At 41.7% G+C, this 25,319-nt stretch overlaps 1 protein-coding gene across 6 annotated transcripts in view; it reads right to left on the reverse strand.

The window, feature by feature from the left end:
- Positions 1-279: 279 nt before the first annotated feature.
- LOC147009408 (uncharacterized) overlaps positions 280-25,319 on the reverse strand; it is a 33,342-nt gene continuing 8,302 nt past the window's right edge. For 3 of the 6 annotated variants that reach the window (XM_085861793.1, XM_085861790.1, XM_085861789.1), the window contains one exon: positions 280-5,402. In XM_085861793.1, coding sequence (XP_085717919.1) covers positions 3,220-5,402 — 2,183 coding nt within the window. In that variant the 3' untranslated portion in view covers positions 280-3,219. Of the gene's footprint in view, positions 5,426-13,024; positions 16,137-25,319 lie in introns of those variants that run through there. The other 3 variants (XM_085861791.1, XM_085861792.1, XM_085861794.1) reach the window with 2 other exon arrangements.

Below are 25,319 nucleotides of genomic sequence, written 5' to 3' on the forward strand. Positions count from 1 at the left end.
GTAATGTTACCTAGCAGATGACCCTAAAATTAAAGGCCAATTTTAAGGAAAGGAATCATGGGATATTCCACATCCTTAATCTAAATTTGAATGAGATAGCATGTTCCAAAATGCACCACTTCTTCCTGGCAGTGCATCAGTGACAGCTGTTATCACATTTGTTCCTGCAGTCATCAAACCGAAATCCTGTGCTGAATTGTGAACATGCCACCAGCTGACATATCCTGCCACTCTTGTATACATTTTCATCTTATTTAAAGAAATTGGTGTGGCCACGGCTCCAACATGTCACTTTATTCAAACAGGCATTTTCATAATAATTCAACATCTTGTTGAAAATATTTTTCAACTGGAGGGATCTGTGTCCCTTTTCACTTCTTGGTAAGTCAGAGTTCAAAAGCGTGCCCTCCATTAAAGAGGATTCACCATTATTTAGAACTTTTTGGTTGTCGTCAATCATGTGGCTTTCCCCACAAGATGCTGGTGGCTTCTTGATCGGAAAGAAATAGGATGCTGGCTATGGTTGTCTTCCAAAGCATCATTGGTTTTTCAATCAGTATGACTATTTGGAGGTTAATTTTGTAAACTTGCATGCATTTTATCATCCATGAATGTGGGAATATCAATGGTTTTTTGAAATCTTTCCAGGCTGTAGACAAGTTGATTTATCAAATCTTACAATTTTCGAGTATAGTTTAGTGTAATAATATATAGTCTATTGTTTAATAGCATCCTCTCTGGCATCCTTTCTGCTCTGCCTCAAAAGCTCATTGCTGGGTGACAAGTTTATCCTAATTCTGACGTCGCTGGTAGTGATAGCGCTCCGTAGAGTTGTCAATCAACATCATTACCATATTATAATACGTATGTATGCATGTGTGTATACGAGTATATATGTGTTCCAATGGTTGTTATCTCCATAATTCGGGTTTCAGAAGGTAAAACGGATTCCTCCCAGGACTCGAAGTATCCACCTTCGTTCCGTTGTTTATGTGCTAAGTTGTGTTGTTCTCATAGTTTTGTTCTAAACAGAAACCTCTTTTTTTCATCTTTTCAGCATTATCACGAGGTGCTGGACATCATCCAATTGGAGTTTGTGTGTGGTAATGTTCCCCAGGCTGGTTTGTCGGATCTTGCGAGGTTCTCCTTTTGTATTTCCAATACTCCAATTATCATTGGTACAATTTCGGCACTCTTCAGCTTTCAGGATCTTTTGTCTTCATTCTTGACATCTTGATATTTGGTCATTTTCTTGATTTCTGTGTTATTTAGACCAAAATCACTGGGTACTGAATCTTCAATTAGCAATGCCTTATTTTCCTTCTTCTATCTGAGTATGATGTCTGGTCGCAGTGCTTTGTTTTCTACGTTCACGCTGGATGGGATCATCAGGTCATATATGATGATTTGTTCTCCATCCCAATTGAGCTGACCTCGTCTTAGCCATTCCAATGAGCCTTCCTTGGCGATCCCCATTCTGTCAAGCTCTTCTTTTTCTTTTGATTTTAAATCTTCCTGCTCTTTTGTCATTCTCCCATTTCTCATGGTATATCTGCTGATAGATCATTTTTGTTGTTTTCCTTTTTTATCTTTGTAATCGTTGGGGCTGTATTTGTTTGTTTAATTTTTCTGGGTCATGTCCTACATTTGCACCTGTTTTTGGAAGTTTGTTGCAAAATGGGTTAAGGATATATTTTCTGGTCTGTTGTTTTCTTGCTCGTCTATAAATCTCATTCGATAGTCTGCTGAGCTTTTCACACACGCCACTTGTTCCACATGTTGTTCTGTGCACTTGGTAAAGTTCCATCAAACCACCTCCTTACTTCTCGTCTCATTAAGTACAACCTCGGTATGCATTGCCTTTTGCAGAATATCTTGTGAAATTAGAAATTTCCTTGTTTTGATGTCTAAGTTGTTCATCTCCAATTGTGACAAGTTTATAATTGCAGAGCTACATTGGCATACCGGCACTGCAAGTTGGGTTATAGCTTTGTTTTTTTTCTTGGAGAGAGGGATGACTTCAGAATTAGTCATCTATCTGCCTAGGTACTCTTTGCTGTTTATTTTACGCATATTGTGTGTTTTACCTTGGGGCCTTCTTCTATTTTGAGGTATATGTGAGATGCTTCCTTTTCTCATTCCTGTTTTGTTGTACTTTGATCGATTGAAATGTTGGATGTTCTTGTTTTTCCTCGTACAAATGTGCATTTGGCACATTTGGTCAGACAAAACTCCATTTGAATGTCCTCCAAGTATTGCTTTTGTAGTTTCAGATGATCTCCCAATTTTGCATCATTTGGTGCGAAGACTTTTAGATCAATCATGTGCAATAGATGGGTTACCTTTCTTGTTTCTTTGGTCATCCTTCTGTTGCATGTCATATTGTATCTGTGTCCTTGTTCATTGTTCTCAGTGGGTCCAGAGCCAGACAAAATAGGAGGGGGGGAAAGCCACCTTGCAAGATACCATGTCATATGTTTACTCCTGGGATTTCAATCTTTCCTACAAGTAAGGTCATATCAGCATTGTCTTCCAGTGTCATTGCTTTCTCAATCAGTGTGACTATTTGGGGGTTAGCTTTGTATACTTGCATGCATTTTATAATCCATGAATGTGGGAATATCAAACGCTTTTTTCATCTTTCCAGTCTGTGGACAAGATGGCTTGTCAAAGCTTGCAATTTTTGAATATGGTTTGGTATAATAACAAATGTTCTATTGCTTCATAACGACCTCTCTTCCATCCTTTCTGCTCTACCTCGAAAGCTCGTTGTTGTGGTAGTTGGTTGTAAATTGCATCGGTAATTATACTTGTTAAAAGTTTTATGTTGTTGGAAGGAACAGCGCAAGTGAATAACCCAAATCATTATGTAGTTGTTGACAGCCATGATAAAAAATTAATTTGTGCTGCGATTTCTAAAAAAAAAAACTGGAGGTCAGAGAATACAATACAAAAAAAAACTGCTGTCTCGAGAAAAAAGAACATGGTCTCTGAACCCTAACCGTTCTCCATGGTGAATCCTCATGTGAGGCTTCAGGATGGATGGCCGATGAAAAGATTTTCCTCAAACTATGCATTTGTATGGGCATACTCGTTGGTTGGTATCTCCATTTAAGGGTTTCCGAAGGTGGGAGGAGGTTTCCCAGAACTGAAAATCTCCACCTCCTTTTTCAATAAAAGATCATGCAGATTCATGAACCAAAATGTGAAACTTCGTTCTCAAAGCCTCGTTTCAAAATCTTCACTGAACCTCTGACAGCCTCCACTTGAAGCTCGTTTGTGGTGATATTCACCAGAATGCTTTTCGAATACTCGCTGAGGATTTTCTTCATCATTCCCGTTGCTCCGACTATCACTTGTGCATTTAGATGGGCGCTCAACATTGTGAATTATCATGTGCGTCTTAAGGGTACAAGACTGATTAAAAGATTTTCCACATGTTGAGCATTTGTATGGACATTCACCACTGTGAATTCTCATGTGTGTTTTAAGGCTAGATGACTGATTAAAAGATTTTCCACATGTTGAGCATTTGTACGGGCGTTCTCCACTGTGAATTCTCATGTGCCTTTTGAGGGTGCTCGACTGATTAAAAGATTTCCCACAACTTTCACATTTGTATGGGCGTTCTCCATTGTGAATTGTCATGTGCTTTGTAAAATTTGATGGCCAATTAAAATACTTTCCACAAACTGTGCATTTGTATGGATAGTCTCCATTGTGAATGATCATGTGTGTTTTAAGGCTGGATGATCGATCAAAACATTTTCCACAATGTGTGCATTTGTATGGGCGTTCACCATTGTGAATTCTCAAGTGTGATTTAAGATTGGATGATTGATGAAAGGATTTTCCACAATTTGGGCATTTGTGTGGGCGTTCTTCGTTGTGAATTATCATGTGCAATTTCAGGTTTGATGACTGAGGAAAAGATTTTCCACATGTTGAGCATTTGTATGGGCGTTCTCCACTGTGAATTCTCATGTGAGTTTTAAGTGTGGATGACCGATTAAAAGATTTTCCACAAACGGTGCATTTGTACGGGCGTTCTCCATTGTGAATTATCATGTGAGTTGTAAGTGTGGATGTCTGATTAAAAGATTTTCCACATGTTGAGCATTTGTACGGGCGTTCTCCACTGTGAATTCTCACGTGCCTTTTGAGGGTGCTCGACTGATTAAAAGATTTTCCACAACTTTCACATTTGTATGGGCGTTCTCCATTGTGAATAGTCATGTGCTTTTTAAAATTTGATGGCCAATTAAAATACTTTCCACAAACTGTGCATTTGTATGGGTAGTCTCCATTGTGAATTATCATGTGTGTTTTAAGGCTGGATGATCGATCAAAACATTTTCCACAATTTGTGCATTTGTACGGGCGTTCTCCACTGTGAGTTCTCACATGCCTTTTGAGGGTACTCGAATGATTGAAAGATTTTCCACAACTTTCGCATTTGTATGGGCATTCACCATTGTGAATTCTCAAGTGCGATTTAAGATTGGATGATTGATGAAAGGATTTTCCACAACTTGTGCATTTGTGTGGGCGTTCTTCGTTGTGAATTATCATATGCAATTTCAGGCTCGATGACTGAGGAAAAGATTTTCCACAAACTGTGCATTTGTATGGGCGTTCTCCACTGTGAAATGTCACATGTGTCTTCAGATTGGAAGACTGAGTAAATGATTTTCCACAACTTGTGCATTTGTATGGGCGCTCTCCATTGTGAAGCATCATGTGCGTTTTAAGGTTGGATGAACGTTTAAATGATTTTCCACAACTTGTACATTTGTAAGGGCATTCTCCGTTGTGAATTCTCAGGTGTATTTTGAAGGTGGATGAATGAACAAAGGATTTTCCACATCTTGTGCAGTTGTATGGGTAGTTTCCATTGTGAGTCATCACGTGTGATTTCAGGGTGGATGACTGATTAAAAGATTTTCCACATGTTGAGCATTTGTATGGGCGTTCTCCACTGTGAATTCTCATGTGCTTTTTGAGAGTACTTGACTGATTAAAAGATTTTGCACAACTTGCGCATTTGTATGGGCGTTCTCCATTGTGAATTGTCATGTGCTTTTTAAAATTCGATGAACAATTAAAATACTTTCCACAAACTGTGCATTTGTATAGGCGTTCTCGATTGTGAATTGCCATGTGTGATTTCAGGGTGGATGATCGATTGAACAATTTTCCACAAGTTTTGCATTTGCGTGGATGTTCAGCTTTTTCCCCTTTGTGAACCTTGTGAAAATTATTCTCTGAAAACATTTCATTATTCGGTGCGTCTGGTTTGTAAAAAGTCCTCTTCCTCGTTTCAGTTGGCGGGTCCTGTGGGCGTGTGTCTGAGCTGGTCCTACAAGTAGGTGCAGTCTCCATTGGGGATTCAATGGATCCACCTGTAAATATAACATCACATGACCTGTAAGAAAAAAAAATCAGATTCGGTACAATACTTGTCATATCATTCTGACAAACGTAACCAGACATGTACGACTGTATGTGCTGTAGCATCAACTGCTTAACTGTCGTCTAACTTGTTGCGGTGGGAGGAAAACATCTCACGCTGTTCCACATGGCTTAACTCTTGTGGACACGTTCCAAATTAATGGCAGACAATGCACACGCCGGTCTTGAGGAGAAACACGAGAACCTTAGCTCTATTGAAACCAAGGGGTTTATTCAGAAACCACAAACAACCAGGGGATGATTCACGATGAAAGGAATATGATGGCAGTTTGGGATAGGGAAGAAAAATGGACACAAAAATGATGTGCAATGAATCTAAACCAGAGTGGTGTCAAAGCCACCCAATGCTCGCCTGTTTATACATTTATTGTTTTTAAAGACTAGTCTAATAATATTTTTTATAAAGCATTGCAATGAAGTCTGATCCAAATAATTTTAAAGCAATATATGTATTTGTATATTGTAATCAGTAAAAAATAGTGTGGTAGATAAAAAACATTAGAAAGGAAATAACTTGCACCAAAAACTTTAACATTTTTATGCTCACGCTGACGCTCAAGCTCAGGCCGGGGGTATCGCTATATGTCTCTGTTCTTCGAACAGCCGAGCTAAAAATGAATCTAAAAAAACAGGCACCTCACACCAGATTTCAGTCACTGGCGTTAAAGGGACAAAACCAGGGGATTCACATCTGCTGGACGAGCAGATGGAAAAATGAGTGCGGAGGGCAGCCATGAGCATGCGACAAGGAGGGACGAAGACAACGAGGAGCAGGAAGACGAACGGACACAGGGTGACAAAACCAGGCAGAGAGACAAACAGGCAGGATGACCTCCTCAATTTTTTTTCTCCTTATGAAATCGTTCTCCTCAGACCAAACCCATTCTCAGACTTCGATGCGCCTCACCTCTTGAACCCCAACCGTCCAATTCGGCTCCCAACCCCGATTCTGTGGTTCTCAACCCCGGCTCGCTTCCTTCATCCTTGCTGCTATTCTCCACCATAAACTCCTGCACATCTGAAATTTGGTGCCGCGGGGTTCTTCCAACACGTGCCAAGGAAATGCAAAAAAAAAAAATTTTTTTTTTGAAATTTCCGGCACGATCAACTATTCCCTGGTGTGTGCCCCGGTTAGAATAGGTACACCGTATCCCTGCGTGTCGTAAGAGGAAACTAAAAGGGTTGGCGTCAGGAAGGGCATCCGGCCATAAAAACATCACCTCAAAAGGAAACCATGAGTACAACTGATGGGCAGGGTACAGCCCGAAGTACCCCATGGGGGTCCTCACCCCCTCTCGTTAAAACTCAAGGTGGGGAACCCGATCGAGGCAAAGGAGGAAATTTTTCCATTTATGATGACCAATCGTCTGATGCCCCACGTGGAGATCAGTTTCTGAGGTTTGGTACAAGGAATGTAGGGACAATGACAGGGAGATCTGGAGAAGTGGTTGAAACATTGGTCAGAAGAAGAGTGGACATATGTTGTGTGCAGGAGACACGATGGAAAGGAAGTGGTGTGAGAATGGTGAAGGGTAGAGTCCCTTTATCGAGAGATTAGCGACAACTAACGATTTGACGCCATTTTGAGTCCATTCAGTGCGGTGCGCGCGCGGAGCTGCCGTATGGCGCTAGTGCATTGAACCGTATATTCCATTATGTTCTCTATGTATGAGAGATGGGAATTGGCTTTTCCATGTTGATAATGAACAAATTATGTGAAGATGACAAATTAGAAGATTTATGACAACTAAGAGCCATATGAGAAAGAAGAAATTCACAGAGCTGGTTGTGATTTAACAGTCACAGACATTTAGAACCATGACAAAGAAGGAATGAACGAGACAAGTACATGTGCTGCTTATTTCAGCCTCATTTTAATTTCAGGGAGGCGAGAGCGAGACTCGAACTCTCACCTCCCTGCTTATACATGTACATGTACAATACAATGTTAAGAGTTATCTTTGTAATTCTGCAGTTGTTTGACCTTGTTTATCATGTGTGGGAAAATATTTGTGTTTGTTTAATTTTCATATTTAAATTATTAATCTAAACTTTGCTGCATGTTGCTGAATGCCGATCATATATTAATCCCACCAAAAATAGATTAGCCCACCCCACCCGGCCCCCTCATTCACACACACACACACACACACACAATCTCTAATACATATACAAATTACATATTTACAATCACACACACATACACGCATGTACTAATGTACACACATACAAATTATAAATTGAAAGTCACACACACAAACACAAGTTAATGTGCTCACACATTCAAATCAACAGAGACAAATACATACATTCAATGCATGTCCCCCCCTCATGCCCCCCCCCAAAGGTAAAAGCCAGTCCCAACCATTCTACACTCAGAAGTTAGATGGGCTCCCTTCTATGCTTCTATGGGGTGTTGACCTGTTTCGTATCCTGAGATCTGGCAGTCTACACCCACACCAATAGATTTTTAATCTTTGGTCAGAATTAGGGTTAGGATTAGGGTCAGAATTAGGGTTAGTGTTTGGGTTAGGGTCAGAATTAGGGTTAGGGTCAGAATCTTCTCTTAAAAGCTAGGGTTGGGGTTAGGGTTAGATTTAGGGTTCGGGTTACGGTTAGGGTCGGGGTCAGAATTAGGGTTAGTGTTAGGGTCAGAATTTTATTTTTTTATTTTTTTTTTTTTGTATACCTTGGTCGAGGCTCGTATGAGAGCTAACACACAACTCACAGCAAGGAGGCATGAGACAAGAGGGGTGGGAGTGGAAGGGACAAAACATTGGGGAACAGACACAGGTGAACTGTGGAAGGGAGAGGGATGGGGATGGGACGGGGAACATGGCGAGGAGAAGATGGACATTACAGGGACTTTAAGGAAGGAAAGCAGGAGAATTGAAGGAAGTGGGCTTGGGTGGATTATCGGGGGTAGAAAAGATCGAGGATTTGGATGGGGGAAGATAAGAGGTGGTGGTGAACAGCTGTTTTGAAAGCCTGGAGGGAAGAATGGGAAAGAATAGAGTGAGGAAGTTTATTCCAAAGGCGGGAAAAAGAGGAATGAAAGACTGAAGATGATCAGTGATTCGTGATTTTGGTAGTTTTACAAGAAGGGGGTTGTTGGCGGACCTTGAGCGCCCTGTGGAAATGTGGTTGGGACAAATCGCAGAGAGAGCAGGGGGCCAAGCATGCAGAGGAGTCGGTAGAAGACAGAAAGACCACCGACCAACCTGCGGTGATTGAGTGAGAGGCCCAAAGACTCAGCTTCATTGCGGGAGATGCCAATGATCTTAAAAGCCCTGGTTTCGACAGCGTGAAGTCGAGAAAGGTGGGAGGCAGGAGCACCAGCCCAGAGGGGAGAGCAGTACTCCATCAGGCTACGGACAAAAGCTTTGTAAGTAGTCAGGAGCTCAAGAGGGCAGAGGAAGGACTTTGCACGACGGAGGATTCCCAGTCGGCGACTGGCTTTTGAGGCGAGGTTGGAAATGTGACTTTCCCAGGAAAGGTCATGGCAGATAGTGAGACCCAGAAGCTTGAAAGAAAAGACTTCTTCCAGAGGATTGTTGAGAAAGTGGATGGGGGGTTTTGTAAACGGTCCTTTCGAAGAGACATAGTGAGAGTGTGAGATTTGTGTGGATTGAAAGACATGTTCCACGTGTTGGACCAGTTTGTGATTTTATCCAGATCTGCAGTGAGCGAAGAAGCTGCTGCTTGCCGGTCTGAGGGATGACAGATGGTACGGCAGAGGGTGGAGTCATCGGCAAAGAGAAATAGAGGATTTTCCAGAGAGTCCGAGAGATCATTGATGAAAACCAGAAAAAGAACAGGGCCCAGAACGCTACCTTGAGGAACTCCAGCCTGCACAGGAAGAGGGGATGAAAGAACTCCATTTAGGGCCACACGTTGACTGCGACAGGAGAGGAAGTCTGCGAGCCATGAGTGGAGATGGCCTTGAATACCATGGGAAGAGAGTTTGGTGAGTAGGGCAGGGTGCCAGACTGTGTCAAAAGCACGTGATATGTCCAGGGATACGGCTCGGATTTCCTGTCTGGCATTGAGGACCTCCATCCATTGATGGGAGAGCAGTAGCAGCATATCCAGGGTAGAGTGACCTGGTCTGAAACCAAATTGATGATTGGAAATCAAGCCATTGGAGAAGAGGAAGGATTTCATGTCTGAAGCAATGATGGATTCCATAACCTTGCTGATGATTGGGAGAAGGCTGATTGGTCTGTAGTTACAGGGATCTGTTTTTGCACCTTTTTTATGCAGGGCAGTGATGTTAGCAGATTTCCAAGCAGATGGCAGATGACCTTGGGAAAATGAGAGGGTGAATAGAACAGAGAGAGGGTGAGCAAGAGCAGAAGAGCAGGCTTTGAGGACACGTGGGCTGATGCCGTCTGGACCGGTTGCAGAATCTGACTCGAGGTTTGAAAGCAAGCTCTCCACCTTGTCAGGAGAAAAGGATACAGAGTCCAGGGACAGTTGGGTGCGACTGGGTAAAGTGGGTAGAGATAGTGATGGGTTTGGGACACAAGATTTAGCTGCAAACACCGAGTTTAGACATTCAGCTTTATCACGTGTGGAATCAGCAGTGCGGCCATTTGAGGTAAGGGAGGGGATGGAGGGGGAACATACACCAGAAACAGATTTGATTAAACGCCACCAGGATTTTGAGGAGGGAGAGAGGTTTGAGAGTTCAGACTTGAGATGAGAAAGATGTTGTTTTCTGGCTCTCCTGAGGGTAGATACACACTTGTTCCGAGCTTTGTGGAAAGAACTGAGATTGCCCTCAGTTGGGTTTGCTTTCCATGAGGCAAAGGCAAGTTGTTTCAGGACAACTGCCTCACCACAAGCTTCAGTAAACCAAGGGCGGGAGGAAGGGTAAGACAACTGAACACGAGAGGGGATAAATCTGTGCATGAGGGAGAGCAAGTTTCTTTGAAAGAATTCCCAGGATGAGTTGATGTTTGAGAAAGTAGTGATAGGAGACCAGTCTGTAAGTTTGATGGCTGCTCGGAGACCCTGCCAGTCGGCTTGAGTGAAATGCCAGACTCGACGGCGGTGAGGTGGTTCTCTGATGACAGCCAGAGAGATGTCCACTTTAACAAGGACGTGGTCAGAAGAACCAATTGGAGCGAAGGAAGAGCAGCAGCACGTTAGTGCTGCTAATTAGGGTTAGTGTTAGGGTTAGGGTCAGAATTTGGGTTCGGGTCAGAATTAGGGTTAGTGTTGACCCTAACCCTGCCTTCGAAGAGTGGGCCGAGTTAGCCCGGATCCGTTCTCCGTTCATTAGTCTGTTTTGACTTTAGTTTGACTTTGACTTTGAGTCTGAGTCTGATTTTGGAGACATGATCTTGACCCTATATTAATTGATCTATCTCGAAGACTCCAACTCAAACTTAATTTTAAATAAAGATGCCTTCCCTTTCAAGTGCTAATTAATCCACGAGCAATGAATAACAAGCCTGAAAAGCCAAAGCAAAGGCCAGTCTCACTCGCAGCACACAAATATACACATATGGGACCATTACCACAATCACACTGACCTGGCAGAGAACCGACGAAGAAGTTGCTTTCCATCCAACACGACTGACTGTTCTCCAAGATTTTCCGTCTTTTAGCATCTGATGGAAATCTATACATCTTGAATCCCTTCTCTGTTCTATTTGTGCACCCAAAGGTGAGTTGTGACAGGGGTGAGTTGCTTGAAGGATGAAGTGGGACAAATCGTTGTGGACTCAGATGGAATTAAAGGAAGATGGAAGAGATATATGGAAAGGCTGTTGAATGTAGAAAATGAATGGGATAGCAACATCGAGAGTAACCCAGTTTAGGACCAGCAGAGGAGATAACTGAGAAGGAAGTTGAGGAAGCTATAAGAGCAATGAAGAGTAGAAAAGCAGGAGGGCCGAAGGGAGTTGTGGGAGATATGTTGAAGGCAGCGGGAAGTTGGGGTGTGAAGAGAATGACAGAGATCTGTAATCTGGTGGTGAAAGAAGGCCGCATTCCAGTGGATTGGGAACCGAGTACCCTCGTCCCTCTGTACAAGGGGAGAAGGTGACCCTCTGGACTGTGGCTCCTATAGAGCAATAAAGTTATTGGAGCATGGAATGAAGGTATTGGAAAGGATGTTGGAGAAGAGGATAAGGAAGAAAGTAAAGATTGATGAAATGCAGTTTGGATTTATGCCAGGAAGAGGAACGACAGATGCAATTTTTATTTTAAGGCAGTTGCAGGAGAAGTACATGGAGAAGAGGAAGAAGTTGTTTTTTGGGTTTGTTGATCTGGAGAAAGCATTTCATAGGGTTCCACACGAAGTAATGCATGGGCATTGAGAAAGTTAAGAGTGGAGGAATGGTTGATCAGAGTAGTGATGGCCATGTACGAGAGAGCGCGCACAGCTGTAAGGATGAAGGATGGGAACAGTGGTGAGCTTGAAGTGAAGGTGGGAGTGCACCAGGGGTCGGTACTAAGTCCATTTCTATTTGTAGTTGTGATGGAGGTGCTGGCTCGGAGGGTAAAGGAGGGTTTACCGTGGGAGCTGCTGTTTGCAGATGATCTGGTGTTGATTGCAGAGATTATGGAAGGACTGAAGGAGAAGATGAACAAGTGGAAGGAATGTATGGAGGCAAAAGGTTTGAAGGTGAATATCGGAAAGACGAAGGTGATGGCAAGTAGTAAAGCATGTGGTGAGGTGGAAAGGACTGGGAAGTGGCCGTGTGCTGTGTGCAGGAAGGGTGTTGGAGTGAACTCCATTCAGTGTACAATGTGTGCTGAATGGGTTCATCGAAAATGTAGTGGTGTGAGAGGGTCATTAACCAGTGTGGCAGCTACATTCAAGTGTAAGGTATGCATAGAGGGAGCAGCAGATGAAGGAATTGTTGAGTTGGATCTTGGAGATGGTGTGAAGCTGGAAGGGGTGAAAACATTTTGCTACCGAGGAGACATTGTGAATGGAGAAGGTGGATCAGACTCTTCGACGGTTGCGAGAGTGAGATGTGCATGGAAGAAGTTTCGGGAACTGAGTGGCGTGCTGACGAAGAGGGGAGTGTCGTTGAAGCTGAAGGGAAAGGTGTATGCTACATGTGTGAGGAGTACGATGATTTATGGGAGTGAGACATGGGCACTGAACATGGAGCAGCAACAAAGGCTGGAAAGGGTGGAAATGTGAATCGTTCGGTGGATGTGTGGAGTATCGTTGAGAGAGAGGAAGACAAATGATGACCTGCGGAAGATGATGGGAATAGAGTCTGTGATGGAGGTTGTGAAGAGAAACAGGTTGAGATGGTTGGGTCATGTGTTGAGGAAGGATGAAAGTGACTGGGTGAGAGGAGTGTTGGAAATGAGTGTAGTAGGAAGTAGAGGACGGGGAAGACCGAGAAAAACTTGGCTAAAGGTGGTGGAAGAAGAAATGTGGGCAAGGGGATTAAGAAGGGGAGATGCAGAAAATAGGGTAAAGTGGAGAAGATTGTAATGGGGCCCACAAGGCTAACCCCCGCTTTAGTGGGGAAAATGGCCTTTAAATGCGTGTGTGTGTGTGTGTGTGTGTGTGTGTGTATGTGTGTGTGTGTGTGTTTGTGTTTGTGTGTGTGTGTGTGTGTGTGTGTGTGTGTGTGTGTGTGTGTGTGTGTGTGTGTGTGTGTGTGTGTGTGTGTGTGTGTGTGTGTGTGTGTGATCAACTATTCAACCACACAAATCAACTATTAATTTTGGAAGTCCTCGGGTCCAGTGTTTTCGTTCCTTACAAAGTTCCCGGGCACAAGTTAACACTGACCCTGTGACGATCATGCATTTGCACATCAGATCAATGAATTCAACCACCTATTACTTTTGAGGGTAACATAGGCCAAAAGGCCAATTTGGGCCAAATTTTCTAAAATCCTCAATTTTCATCTGATTGACTTGAAATTTGAAAACCATTTGCATATCAGGTCACTGAACTCAACCACCTCTTACTTTTGAGGGTAACATCGGTCAAAAGGTCAACATAGGCCATAAGGTAGGCACGAGAGAGTCTAAAAAAAATTAGCTGAAAAAAACGATGGGCCGAGGCGAAAAAATTTGTAGGCCGGGGTTCGGGGGCCTGGGTGGCCCCCGAATGCTAAAGGTTCCAGGTGTTCTCACCTGCATTCTACTGCATTTCCTGGTCCCTTTTAAGAGGATTGTGTATAGTGTTGTCCTTGTTAACAGGGTAAAAGCACTGAAGACAATCATTGAAGACATGAAATTCATCTTGCAAATTATTAATCAATGTTGTAATGTAAATTGTTGTCAAAATTCATTGTACAAATCATGAATCAATCTGTTGGATAATATTCTTTCATTGTCTTTATAGCAAATTAAACAAAGTTGACAATAATTGATACCAAGTTGCATAATAAGTGGACAATAATTGATACCAAGTTGCATAATAAGTTTGCATAATAAGTTGACAATAATTGATAACAGGTTGCACTAAAAGTTTGCATAATAAGTTCACAATTGGTAACACTGTTGCATCCACTAGTTGTTGAGTTCTTGAGTCGATAATGTCGACAGGCGCCTAACCACTGAACATTGTTCACTTCTTTGTCTTTTGGTTCAGGTTGTGCTTTTTTTTGCTTGCACGTTGGTGGGAAAGTCTTGCCTTCTTTGCAGCCTTCTCAGTCAGTTATTTTGTCTTGCGCTTGGTCAACTTACTGAGAGCAGCTGCACCCACTTCTCACCTTCTTTCTTCTTCTTTGTCCCTCCTGTCTGCCAGTTCTGCCTTGTAGGTTTTGTAGGCTCCCCTCATGTTCTTGCACAGGTCTAGATCTATGGGACTGTGCAGTTTGTCAGTCCTACTGTAGTACTCCACTGCAGTTTGTCCTGATGATCGAAGATTGTACTTGACACCCATCACTGCGCTGTAGGTCTCCATGTTTAGTCGGTGTGATCTGACATCAAAGACATCTTCCATGAGATTGAAGGCACTCTCAACTTGTGGCCCATGGAAGCAGGACAGCACAGCCTTCACCATTCTTGAGAGTAGGGGTACTTTCCACCTTCAAAGACCGTAGTCCACAAGTCGTCGATGCGAGCAGACTCATCTTCCTGAGCTGGTGGCAGGCTAGAGTCGATCTGGAAATTCCGAACCTCCAGTTCAAAAGCATCACATTCCTCTGGTGCAAGGACATTTGTCACCAGGCGTGGCAATTTCAGGAGCTGCTCCTGGCTGACAGTGTGCCCTCTGCTGAGTGGATCAATTGCTGAGACACTTCTGAGGACAGCATTATGCAGGGGCATTTTCTTCTGGAGGTACTTTCCACATGTCACATAGGCCTTCTCCACACTCTGCAAGAAGTCATGCACTTCTCCATCTCCACTACGGGCAGTGTTGACATTCTCAGACACACCAACTCCAAGAAACATCTTCTTCACTTGTAGCAGGTTCGCTTTCTCATCCAGGTCGAGGGTCTGAAGTCTCTTGCCTGAGGATGGCAGCTTCTCAGGTTTGACAAAGCAGGCCATGAACTCTCGGACAAGGTCCACCTGCTGGTCATTGAGCTTGTGGATCAGTGGGGCCTTCATCTCAAACAGGAGGACATACTTCTTCAGCAGCGGGAACACTGATGTATAGAACATCAATATCAGTCTCATCAATTTCTTCTTGTGGAAGACTCGCTGCAGTATACGCTCCTTTCGTGCCTTGCCATCTTTGGTGATATTCTTCTTCTTCAGAACATCATGGATCTGGCGTATTCTCTCCTTGGCTTTTGTGTCTACGTGCCTGCGATGGTAGACCTCCACAACCCGTGACAAGTAGTGTGCGCGATCAGCTTGAGATAGGAAGCCAAAGTAGAAGACAACAAAGGCATCCCACAGCCGCAGAGTGTCAACACTGACATCATACACAGAGAGCCACCTGTGACTGACATACCGCTCTGGCATGGTATACCTGACACCAATCAGCCCACAGATTTCCTGCAAGAACTGCTTTAAGTCAGGTGACCACTTGAAGTCATTGTAGATGTCAGAGAGCATGCGCTCTGCGAAGTTGTCGAATGAATCGCTCAGCTTCTTGGACGCATTGTGAGCATGGTGACAGGAGTCCCCATCTATGTCCAACATGTGTGGGGCATTGTTTTCCCTGATGCGAACTTCGACTCCTGACTTGGATCCCCGCATGACTGAGCAGGAGTCCATGAGGATGGATATGCAGTTCTTCCACGGTAGCTCATACTTCTTCAACAAGTCAACCAGTTCCTGGTGCAACGAGGCACTGTCCACTTTGATCACAACAAGGGACTCTAGATGCTGCACTATGACCTGTAGTAACTGGCCAGGACACATAAGACCCTCTGATGGTTTGTGCTTGTTGACTCATCAATGGTCAGAGAGAAGTATTCCCTCTGCAGTGCTCATATCAACTGGTGATGTACGGTATGTCCTAGTCCAAACCTAAGCTTGTAGGAAGCAGATGTCCTGTCCATTGTGAGCTGACCAAGGGCCTTTGCATCCAGGTTGAGTGCTTTGGCCAGGCTTATCAGTTCAGGGGCAAGGCTGAATGGCAGGGAATGCTGTGCGAGGAAGGAAAGGACCGGGGCTTGAACATTGGATACCGTCACCTATTGGTACAGCAGGCATCGGTGTACAGGGGATGGGGGCAGTAGAAGCAGCAGTTCAAGAGGTAGCAGAAGGTGTGGAAACACCTGGAGAAAAAGCAAAAGCCAAAGCCAATGCAGAGTAAAAAAAGAAAAGCCAATCACCATTTATAATACGTGCTTCAGAAAGTGAATACAGTGATCGGTACAGTGATTACACTAAGCCTCAGACTATTAGTCATTGCCAGGTGCTATTGGTGGTAAACAAGATTGACCCAATTCTGAGTTGTGGCTTGCTTGCCAATTAACATAATTTATTACTGTAGTGAAAGTGCACCACACCACACTACACTACATTGACAGCATAGATGTCTACTGTGTACATGTATACTGATAACTGTACATGTATAAAGCCCAAGGCTATATTTACCAGGAAGACTGTAATTGGATGCCCGGATTCTCTGAATATCACGATGCTTCTTGCTCTCCGCATGGGATTCCAATGACTTGTACCCACGTCCTCCATAAACAATCTCCTTTGAGCACCATGTGCATACAGCCTTTCCTGGCTGGGCTATCTTTTGAATGAAAGCCCCACAAGCCACCGTACCGCATGGCATACGCTCCAGCCATTCCCACTTCCAGGAATTCTTGCAAGTCTTGTCAATTAGTGCAGCCAAACAAGCATCACAATCCCAGAACAGCCTGCGGCTACTGAATGCGGCCACGTTTTAGAAGCGACCTTGGCCTTGCACACTCGAAACACCACGCCTCTAGCTCGATTAATGCTGCTGTGACAGTTTCAGGAGTAATGCGGCGAGGTGGTCTGAATGTTATGTTAATGAATCTGGCAATGACGTCAGTGCAGTGTGCCGGGAATCTGTATTAGGGACCTCAGAATACTTTTTTTTAATAAAGATCGTCGGCGGCATGAAATCACTCCCAACAATTGACTTAACCCCCCCCCCCCCATATCCCCTATTTTTTTCTCTCAATGGATTTGTGCTTAACTCAGGAACGTTCCTGGGTGAATAAATTCGCGGATTCTGCGAATTCGCGGAATTTTCTCATGCCAGATAAGGTCAGCCCAACATAGGCCAACTTTTAATATTGTTCCTAAAATTGTCAATTTTCATCCAATTGACTTGAAATTTGAAGACCATTTTCATATCAGGTTGCTGAAGACCATTCCACCGAAACGGACGTAACATTCAGACAGAACTTATTGGCAGTTCTCAAAAATATTTCATGAAGAACAAGGTTATCATACCAAATGTATGTTTATTTTGTGCAGTGAACACAAAGGTGCCAGGAAATGGTAATTATATGAGATTAAGAATTTTTGCCTGAGTGTTACAGTATGATGAATCTTCGTAACGAATGTAACCATCAAAATACCCGCTTTAGCATGATGATCGTTTTGCTCACAAATTTCTGTGAAGTGTTCTACAACAGAAGACTAAATGTGGTATAGCAGCTTGGTATAGGTACGTCATTGTATTCCCAGTATTTATTTGAGGAATTAATGATACCGAGTAGGCAGTACTATGGCAAATGTAACGGACATAACAACTGAGCGTAACAGACATAACATCTCCGGACGTTTATTAATAAACGTCCGGAGATACGACCACAATGTATACAGACACTGCTTGATGAAGCTAAAATTGCAAAAAAATCAATTATTTCAATTCATGATCTGTCATATGGTATATAAGGTTTAATGAAAAATGTACTTTCAAAAAATAGCCACCAGGTAACTTTTCCCATGGAATTACCCTGAATTAAACCACCTATTAATCACTATATCTCAAAAAGTTGTGGATGAGTTATGACAAAACAAGGTGGATAAGTTGAATAGGTGACAATAACAAGTAGATTGGATTTGGGTTCGGATCCAGCCCATCAGTGGGATACAAAACATAAACTGTTCCACCTGGCAGAGGTATGTGCTCAACCGAGAGCCGTTCTATTTATTTTGTGCTGTTTTGCCAAGTGTCGCTCATTTAGTGATTTTTCATTTGTTTGTCTGTCCGCTCGACTCCAGCCCAAACCGCTCAACAAATTGTTCTGAAATTTTCAGAGGTTAATGTCACCGACCCGTTGACGGTCACGCATTGAAGTTTCATAAAATTTGCTCGACCAAAAAGGTCTCCATCGGCCAATTTGAGCTAAATTTTCTAAAATCCTCAAACTTCATCCGATTGACTTGACAATTGAACAAGATTTGCATTTCAGCTCAATGAATTAATCGACCTCTTACTTTTGAGGTTAACATCGGTCAAAAGTCAACATAGGCCATAAGGTCGATCCAACAGGCCAAATTTTGAAATTGTTTCTAAAATTGTCAATTTTCATCTGATTGACTTGAAATTTGAAGATCATTTGCATGTCAGGTCACTGAATTCAACCACTTATTAGGGTACCCTGTCATTCTGACAGGGAACCCTATTGTTTTTCTTCTGTTTATTTCCTTATTTTTTATTATTTATATTTTTCCGCCGGCAATTTTGCGGGTTCTTACGCTTTAAAAATCATTTTCTCAGGAACGGTAAGTCCGATCGACACGAAATTTTCACCATAGTATGTATCCTTTTTGATAGCAAACTTAATTGGTAATTGTGGCGTCATAGGTCACGTGCTACGGGCGCCATCTTGAAAAAAACCGAAAAATTTTGGACCTCTGTATCTCTGAAACTTTCGAGGGTAAAAATATTTTCGCTTCATAAATTTGAATAAGCTCCTCAATGGGAACAGGGGTGATTTTTCGTGAGGTCAACGGTCAAGAGGTGTGCAGGTCAAAATTCGTTAGGTACAACGCTGCGTAGGAAAAATCTGAAATTTCTTGAGCCTCATCTGCACAACAATTGGCCATAGAAAAAATATATTATGACGTCATAGGTCACTTGGTTCGGCAGCCATCTTGTTTTGGGAATTTTTTTTTTTTTAATCTTCTTCTCCAGAACGGCTAAACAGATTGAGGCGAAACTTTACACACACATTCCCCATGAGGTCCTTTATCAAGTTTGTTAATTTCTTATTGATCGGTCATATGGTTTGGTGGCCATCTTCAATTTACCCTAAACCTTCAAACATCTTCTCCAGAACGGCTCGTCAGATCAAGGGGAAACTTCACAAACCTATTGGCCATGAGTAGGGAATATAGCTTTGTTAATTTCTAATTGATAGGTCACATGGTTTGACAGCCATGTTGGATTCATGAAAATATTAAATAATGTTTTCTCTGGAATCATATAACCTATCGAAGCGAAAATTTGCGACTATCATCCTCCATGATGTCTGCATTCATAGTAAGAATTATGATGTCACAAGTCACATGGTTTGGCGGCCATCTTGGATAGAAAAACTGACCTTATCCGATTTATACGAAACTTCACACACTTGTTAGGGTCCCCGATAGGAAGCTGAATATAAATTTATGATGTTATAAGTCACATGGTTCGGCAGCCATCTTGGATTGAAAATGAATAAATTTTAAAAATCTTCTTCTCCAGAACGGCAAGACAGATTGAGATGAAACTTTACACATATATTCCCCATGTGGTGCTTTCTCAAGTTTGTTAATTTCTTCTTTATCGGTCACATGGTTTGGTGGCCATCTTGAATTTACCCTAAAACCTTCAAACATCTTCTTCTCCAGAACGGCTGATCTGATCAAGGGGAAACTTCACACACGTATTGCACATGAGTAGGGAATATAACTTTGTTAATTTCTAATTGATAGGTCACATCGTTTGGTAGCCATGTTGGATTTAAGGAAAATATTAAATAATGCTTTCTCTGGAACCGCTTAACCTATCGAAGCAAAAATTTGCAAATGCCATCTTCCATCAATTCTGCATACATGGTAAAAATTATTACATCACAAGTCACATGGTTTGGCGGCCATGTTGGATTTAAGAAAAATATCAAATAATGTTTTCTCTGGAACGGCTTAACCTATCGAAGCGAAAATTTGCAACTGTCATCCCCATGATGTCTGCATCCATGGTATAAATTATGACATCACAAGTCACATAGTTGGGTGGCCATCTTGGATAGAAAAACGCACCTTTTCCGATTAACACGAAACTTCAGACATGTTGCACGACACAGTTGAAAGCAGAATATAATTTTTTTTTCATCTCATGTATCTCATGTTGTATCAAGGGCCGAGGTCTGGGTAATGCACACGAGTGGTGAATATAACTTTGTTAATTTCGAATTGATAGGTCACATGGTTTGGCAGCCATGTTGGATTCAAGAATTATATTAAATAATGTTTTCTCTGGAACCACATAACCTATCGAAGCGAAACTTGGCCAATATAATCTACCCCCATGCCTGCATGCACGTTAAAAATGACGTCACATGTCACATGGTTTGGCGGCAATCTTGGATAGAATAACGCACTTTGTCCGATAAAGACGAAACTTCACAAACGTGTTCCACTACACGATTGGAAGCAGAATTTAAATTTATGTCATAGATCACATGGTTCGTCTGCCATCTTGGATTGAAAATTAATAAATTTTTAAAATCTTCTTCTCCAGAACAGCCAGACAGATTGAGGCAAAAATTCACACAAACTTTCCGCAAGACATCCTTTCACAAGTTTGTTAATTTCTAATTGATAGGTCACATGGTTTGGCAGCCATGTTGGACTCAAGAATTATATTAAATAATGTTTTCTCTGGAACCACATAACCTATCGAAGCAAGACTTGGCTACTATAATCTAGTCCCATGCCTGCACATATGTTAACAAGGACAAATGTGTCCAAGAGCCACGTCCTAAAGGTTTTGTCTTCACCAGAAGAAGAACAAGAACTTAAGAAGAAGAAGAAAAAAACAACTTCCGATATTTCATCACATGCCTTGACGGAGCAAATAGCGAGACCAGTCATGGACGAGCGTCGTTCATGACAAGAAAATAATGTATTTATGAAATTACAATACAATAAATGGAATAATTTTTAAATAGTAACGTGAACTTTCCGAAACTTTAAAGCAAATGTCAAAATATATTTAAAAGTTCATGATAGACGCTCTCAAAAGGCACCCTCAATGCGAGGATGTGTACAAGTGTTTAGTATTTAAGGAGATCCGGATCCTGTATATGAAATAGTGGAGTCCTAAAGGATCTATCTTCACGAGGAGAAGAAGAAGAAGAAGAAGAAGAAGGAGAAGGAGAAGGAGAAGGAGAAGGAGAAGGAGAAGGAGAAGGAGAAGGAGAAGGAGAAGGAGAAGGAGAAGGAGAAGGAGAAGGAGAAGGAGAAGGAGAAGGAGAAGGAGAAGGAGAAGGAGAAGGAGAAGGAGAAGGAGGAGAAGAACAACAACGCCGAGCTCTCTTAATTTTAATTTAGAAGAAGAGTAATAAAATGAAGAGGAGAAAAACAATGAAGAAGAAGAAGAGTAATAAAATGAGGAAGAAGAGTAATAAAAAGAAGAGTAATAAAATGAGGAAAAAGAGTAAAAATGAAGAAGAAGAGTAAAAAAATGAAGAAGAAGAGAAAAAAAATAAAGAAGAGTTGAAATTGAAGAAGAGTAGAAATTGAAGAACAAGAGTAAAAAATGAAGAGTAAAAAATGAAGAAGATTAAAAAATAATGAAGAAGAAGAGTAAAACATGAAGAAGAAAAAGAGTAAAAAAATGAAGAAGAAGAAGAAGAAGAAGAAGAAGAAGAGTAAAAAAATGAAGGAGAAGAAGAGTAAAAAATGAAGAAGAAGAGTAAATAATGAAGAAGAAGAGTAAATAATGAAGTGCTAAAATAAGACATGCTAAAAATTATGACGTCGTCACATTGTGTGGTGGCCATCTTGGATAGAAAAACACACCTTTTCCGATTAACACTAAACTTGACAGACGTGTTCCAACACACGGTTTGAAGCAGAATATAAATTTGTGATGTCATAGGTCACATGGTTTGTCAGCCATCTTGGATTGAAAATTAATAAGAAATTTTAGTCTTCTTCTCCAGAACAGCCGGACAGATCGAGGCTAAAATTCACGCACTCTTTCCCCAAGACATCCTTTCACAAGTTTTTTTAATTTCTAATCGATAGGTCACACGGTTTGGCGGCCACGTCGAATTTACCCTAAAACTCTCAAACATCTTCTTCTCCAGAACGGCCGGTCAGATCGAGGGGAAACTTCACATACGTATCGCACCCGAGTGGTGAATATAAGTTTGTTAATTTCTAATCGATAGGTCACATGGTTCGGCAGCCACATTGCAATTCAAGAACAACATTAAATATCGTTTTCTCCGGAACCGCTCATCCTATCGTCACGAAACTTTGCAACCGTCGTTTAAGTCTCACGTCGTATCGAAGGCGTCGTATACGGGTACCCGGTCATCACTGCCAGCAGTTATAAAGTGGCAGTTCTAGTTAATTTTGCGATCAACAGAGGTCAAAAGGACAATTTGGACCTAATTTTCTAAAATCCTCAATTTTCACCTGATTGACTTGAAACTTGAAGAGCATTTGCATATCAGGTCACTGAATTCAACCACCTATTATGTTTGAGGTCACTATAGGAAAAACGATCAACATCGACCAAAAGGTCAACATAGGCCAAATTTCTAAAATCTTAAATTTTAATCCGATGAACTTGACATTTGAAGATAATTTACATATCAGGTCAACAAATTCAACTACCTATTATTTATGAGGTCAACATCGGCCAAAAGGTCAACATAGACCATAAGGTCAACATAGGCCAAATTTATAAAATTGTTTCTAAAATTGTCAATATTCAGCCAATTGACTTGAAATTTGAAGACCGTTTGCATATCAGCTTCCTGAATTCAAGCCTAAATTATTTTGAGGTCAACATAGGTCAAAATGTCAACAAAGGCTAAGTTTCTAAAATTGTCAATTTTCATCTGATTGACTTGAAATTTAAACAGGATTTTCCTATCAGCTCAATGAATACAACCACAATCATTTTTGAGGTCAGCACATGCATTTGTTGATGCATGCCAAATGGTCAACATTGGCCAAAGGTCAACAACTTCGGATCACTTTCTAAAATCCTCAATCTACATATTTATTTAAAGTGAGAGAGCGATAGAAGGGTGGGAGGAGAGCGCTGCATTTTATTAGGAGGGGGAAGTGAGGAGGGGACAGACTGAGAGAGAAGGGTGGGGGGACAAGGAGAAAAAAAACCCACAGGTGAGGGGTGGAGGTGGGGTTAGCAAAGAGAATGATATGACGCTTAATGAATGAACACAAAAAAATATTTTAAAAACATGTCAGAACAGCTGTATACACAATGACACAACAGAGTTTGCAAAGTAAAATTTGTAAAGCTATGATGAACAGGCATTCGATAATAAGAGTGAGAAAAGTGAAAACAACAACTTTATCATTAAGAAATCGTTGCGGCCTGTGCTGAATCAATGCATGGTTTTGCAGGCCAAAAACATGGCAGCTTCAGACTTCATCGAGGTTATCCAGGAAACACCTTATGACCCAGAGAACGAGGTGGCCGAGGATCGCCTGATGAAGGATATACTTAAATAAGGCCGTTAATTATCTTAAAAAGGAGTGTTTTAATTAAACCAAACACCCAATTTTCACTCTTGCACTTCCTTGGAGTTTTGTAAGTCTGCATGAAAAGTTTCAGGCTGCTAGGTTTTATGGTTTTGGAGTTATGGAGGAGACACACAGACACCTTTTTATTAGTATATGCATATAAATAAATAATTAAAAATAAATTTTAAGTAGACGACACTTCCATTCAAAAGTAAAAATATATGTATAAATTACCCCCGTGTGGGGGTGACGGTCATCTCTATAATACCACAAATTCTCAATGTTCAGTTCAGGTAACCGCGAAACAGTACAAACTTACCGTTTAGATTGAAATAGTTCAGAGATACACTAGGATAATACGACTAATGACATAATTAATAAATATGTATTGTTCATTTAGTACCCGGATTAACACATCAGAATCACCAATAAGTGCAACACATGGTTTTCCGGTGCGTCCACTCTCTGGGGACATTTCACTTCCGGTTGTAGAAAAAAAACGAAAAAATATGCTTAGCTCTCGGAGATTATGACAATCCTGTAGATTATTCTTCACTGATTATAATGCAACTTTCAGAATGAAAATTGGTCAAGTATTTATTGAGATATTGAGGTTTGAAAAATCGTTAGAGTGAGCAAATTCATTAATTATTAATTCCACAGAAGTTTCGTGAAATTGCACAAAGTAACATGTCAGGTATGAAAAAACATTTTGTATGCCAGATTCATTAATTATTAATTCATTAATTATGGAATGTACTCATTGATATATTAATCAGAAAGCCCGAAGCATGTTGCATAATTTATCACTTATCCCCTCATCCGGGATCCGTGGCCTCGTGCCACAGCCTGCAGCCCTATGTCCGCCGGTGATTATGTTAGATATCGGCATGATCGATAGGAGCCTGCAAATTATCCCTGCTGATGCACTGAATTGATGTAATCGTTCAGCCAGAATATTCGTTGTCAAGATGTTGCGTGATTAAATCACCAATACAGTCACTGAAATTTATACCGCCGACATACTTCTTAACAATCACCTTCGCCCCAGAAACCACAGTAAATCTGAATCACGCTGGCCACTGCTCAGACGCCATGACCGGACTACTGCGCAGTTCTACTACGCAGTTTGGTTAAAGATGACTCGGCATTTTGGCACGCGCGCACAAAATTATATTTTGAAAATAAATGCCGACGTTTACATTTCGGGTTTTGAAACTTTTGCACCTTCGGCGGAAAATGTATAAATATAAAAAGGCCAAAAATGTGTTTTATATTTATATTTCATTTCTCCTTCCTTCCTTCTTTGTGAATCGCATCGGCGTTTTTGGCCATCTTCCAGATCACATGACGATCAAACGGGAAGGAAATTCAAAAATCTGTCTGGTTAGATACAAGATATTGTTACGTTTGAAGGGGGTATGCATTCAAAGGGTAATTAGGATGTTTAATTAGGTATGCCATGCTGTTCAAGTGTACCAGGATCTCGATGTAATAAGTAGCAATTCAGTGGTGATAAGTTGTCTAGTAAATGTCCATTTCTTCAAGGGGGAAATGATAATTGTCACGTAATTAGATAGGGATATGGGATAGGGTAAGTGTGTCTGCGTAAACCCCTTTTAGTATTCTCTGGAGGCTTGCCGTGACGTCACAGGACAGCGCTGTGGATGGCTCCGCCCCGTGATCACGATTGGCGGAAGGCGACGGCGCAGGGCCAATAAAATGGCTTGATTGGAAGTGACGAGGACGGG

This window comes from Eptatretus burgeri, chromosome 17, assembly GCF_056783735.1.
Source record: "Eptatretus burgeri isolate ZD-2024b chromosome 17, Ebu_testis_v1, whole genome shotgun sequence".
Taxonomy (NCBI): Eukaryota; Metazoa; Chordata; class Myxini; order Myxiniformes; family Myxinidae; genus Eptatretus; species Eptatretus burgeri.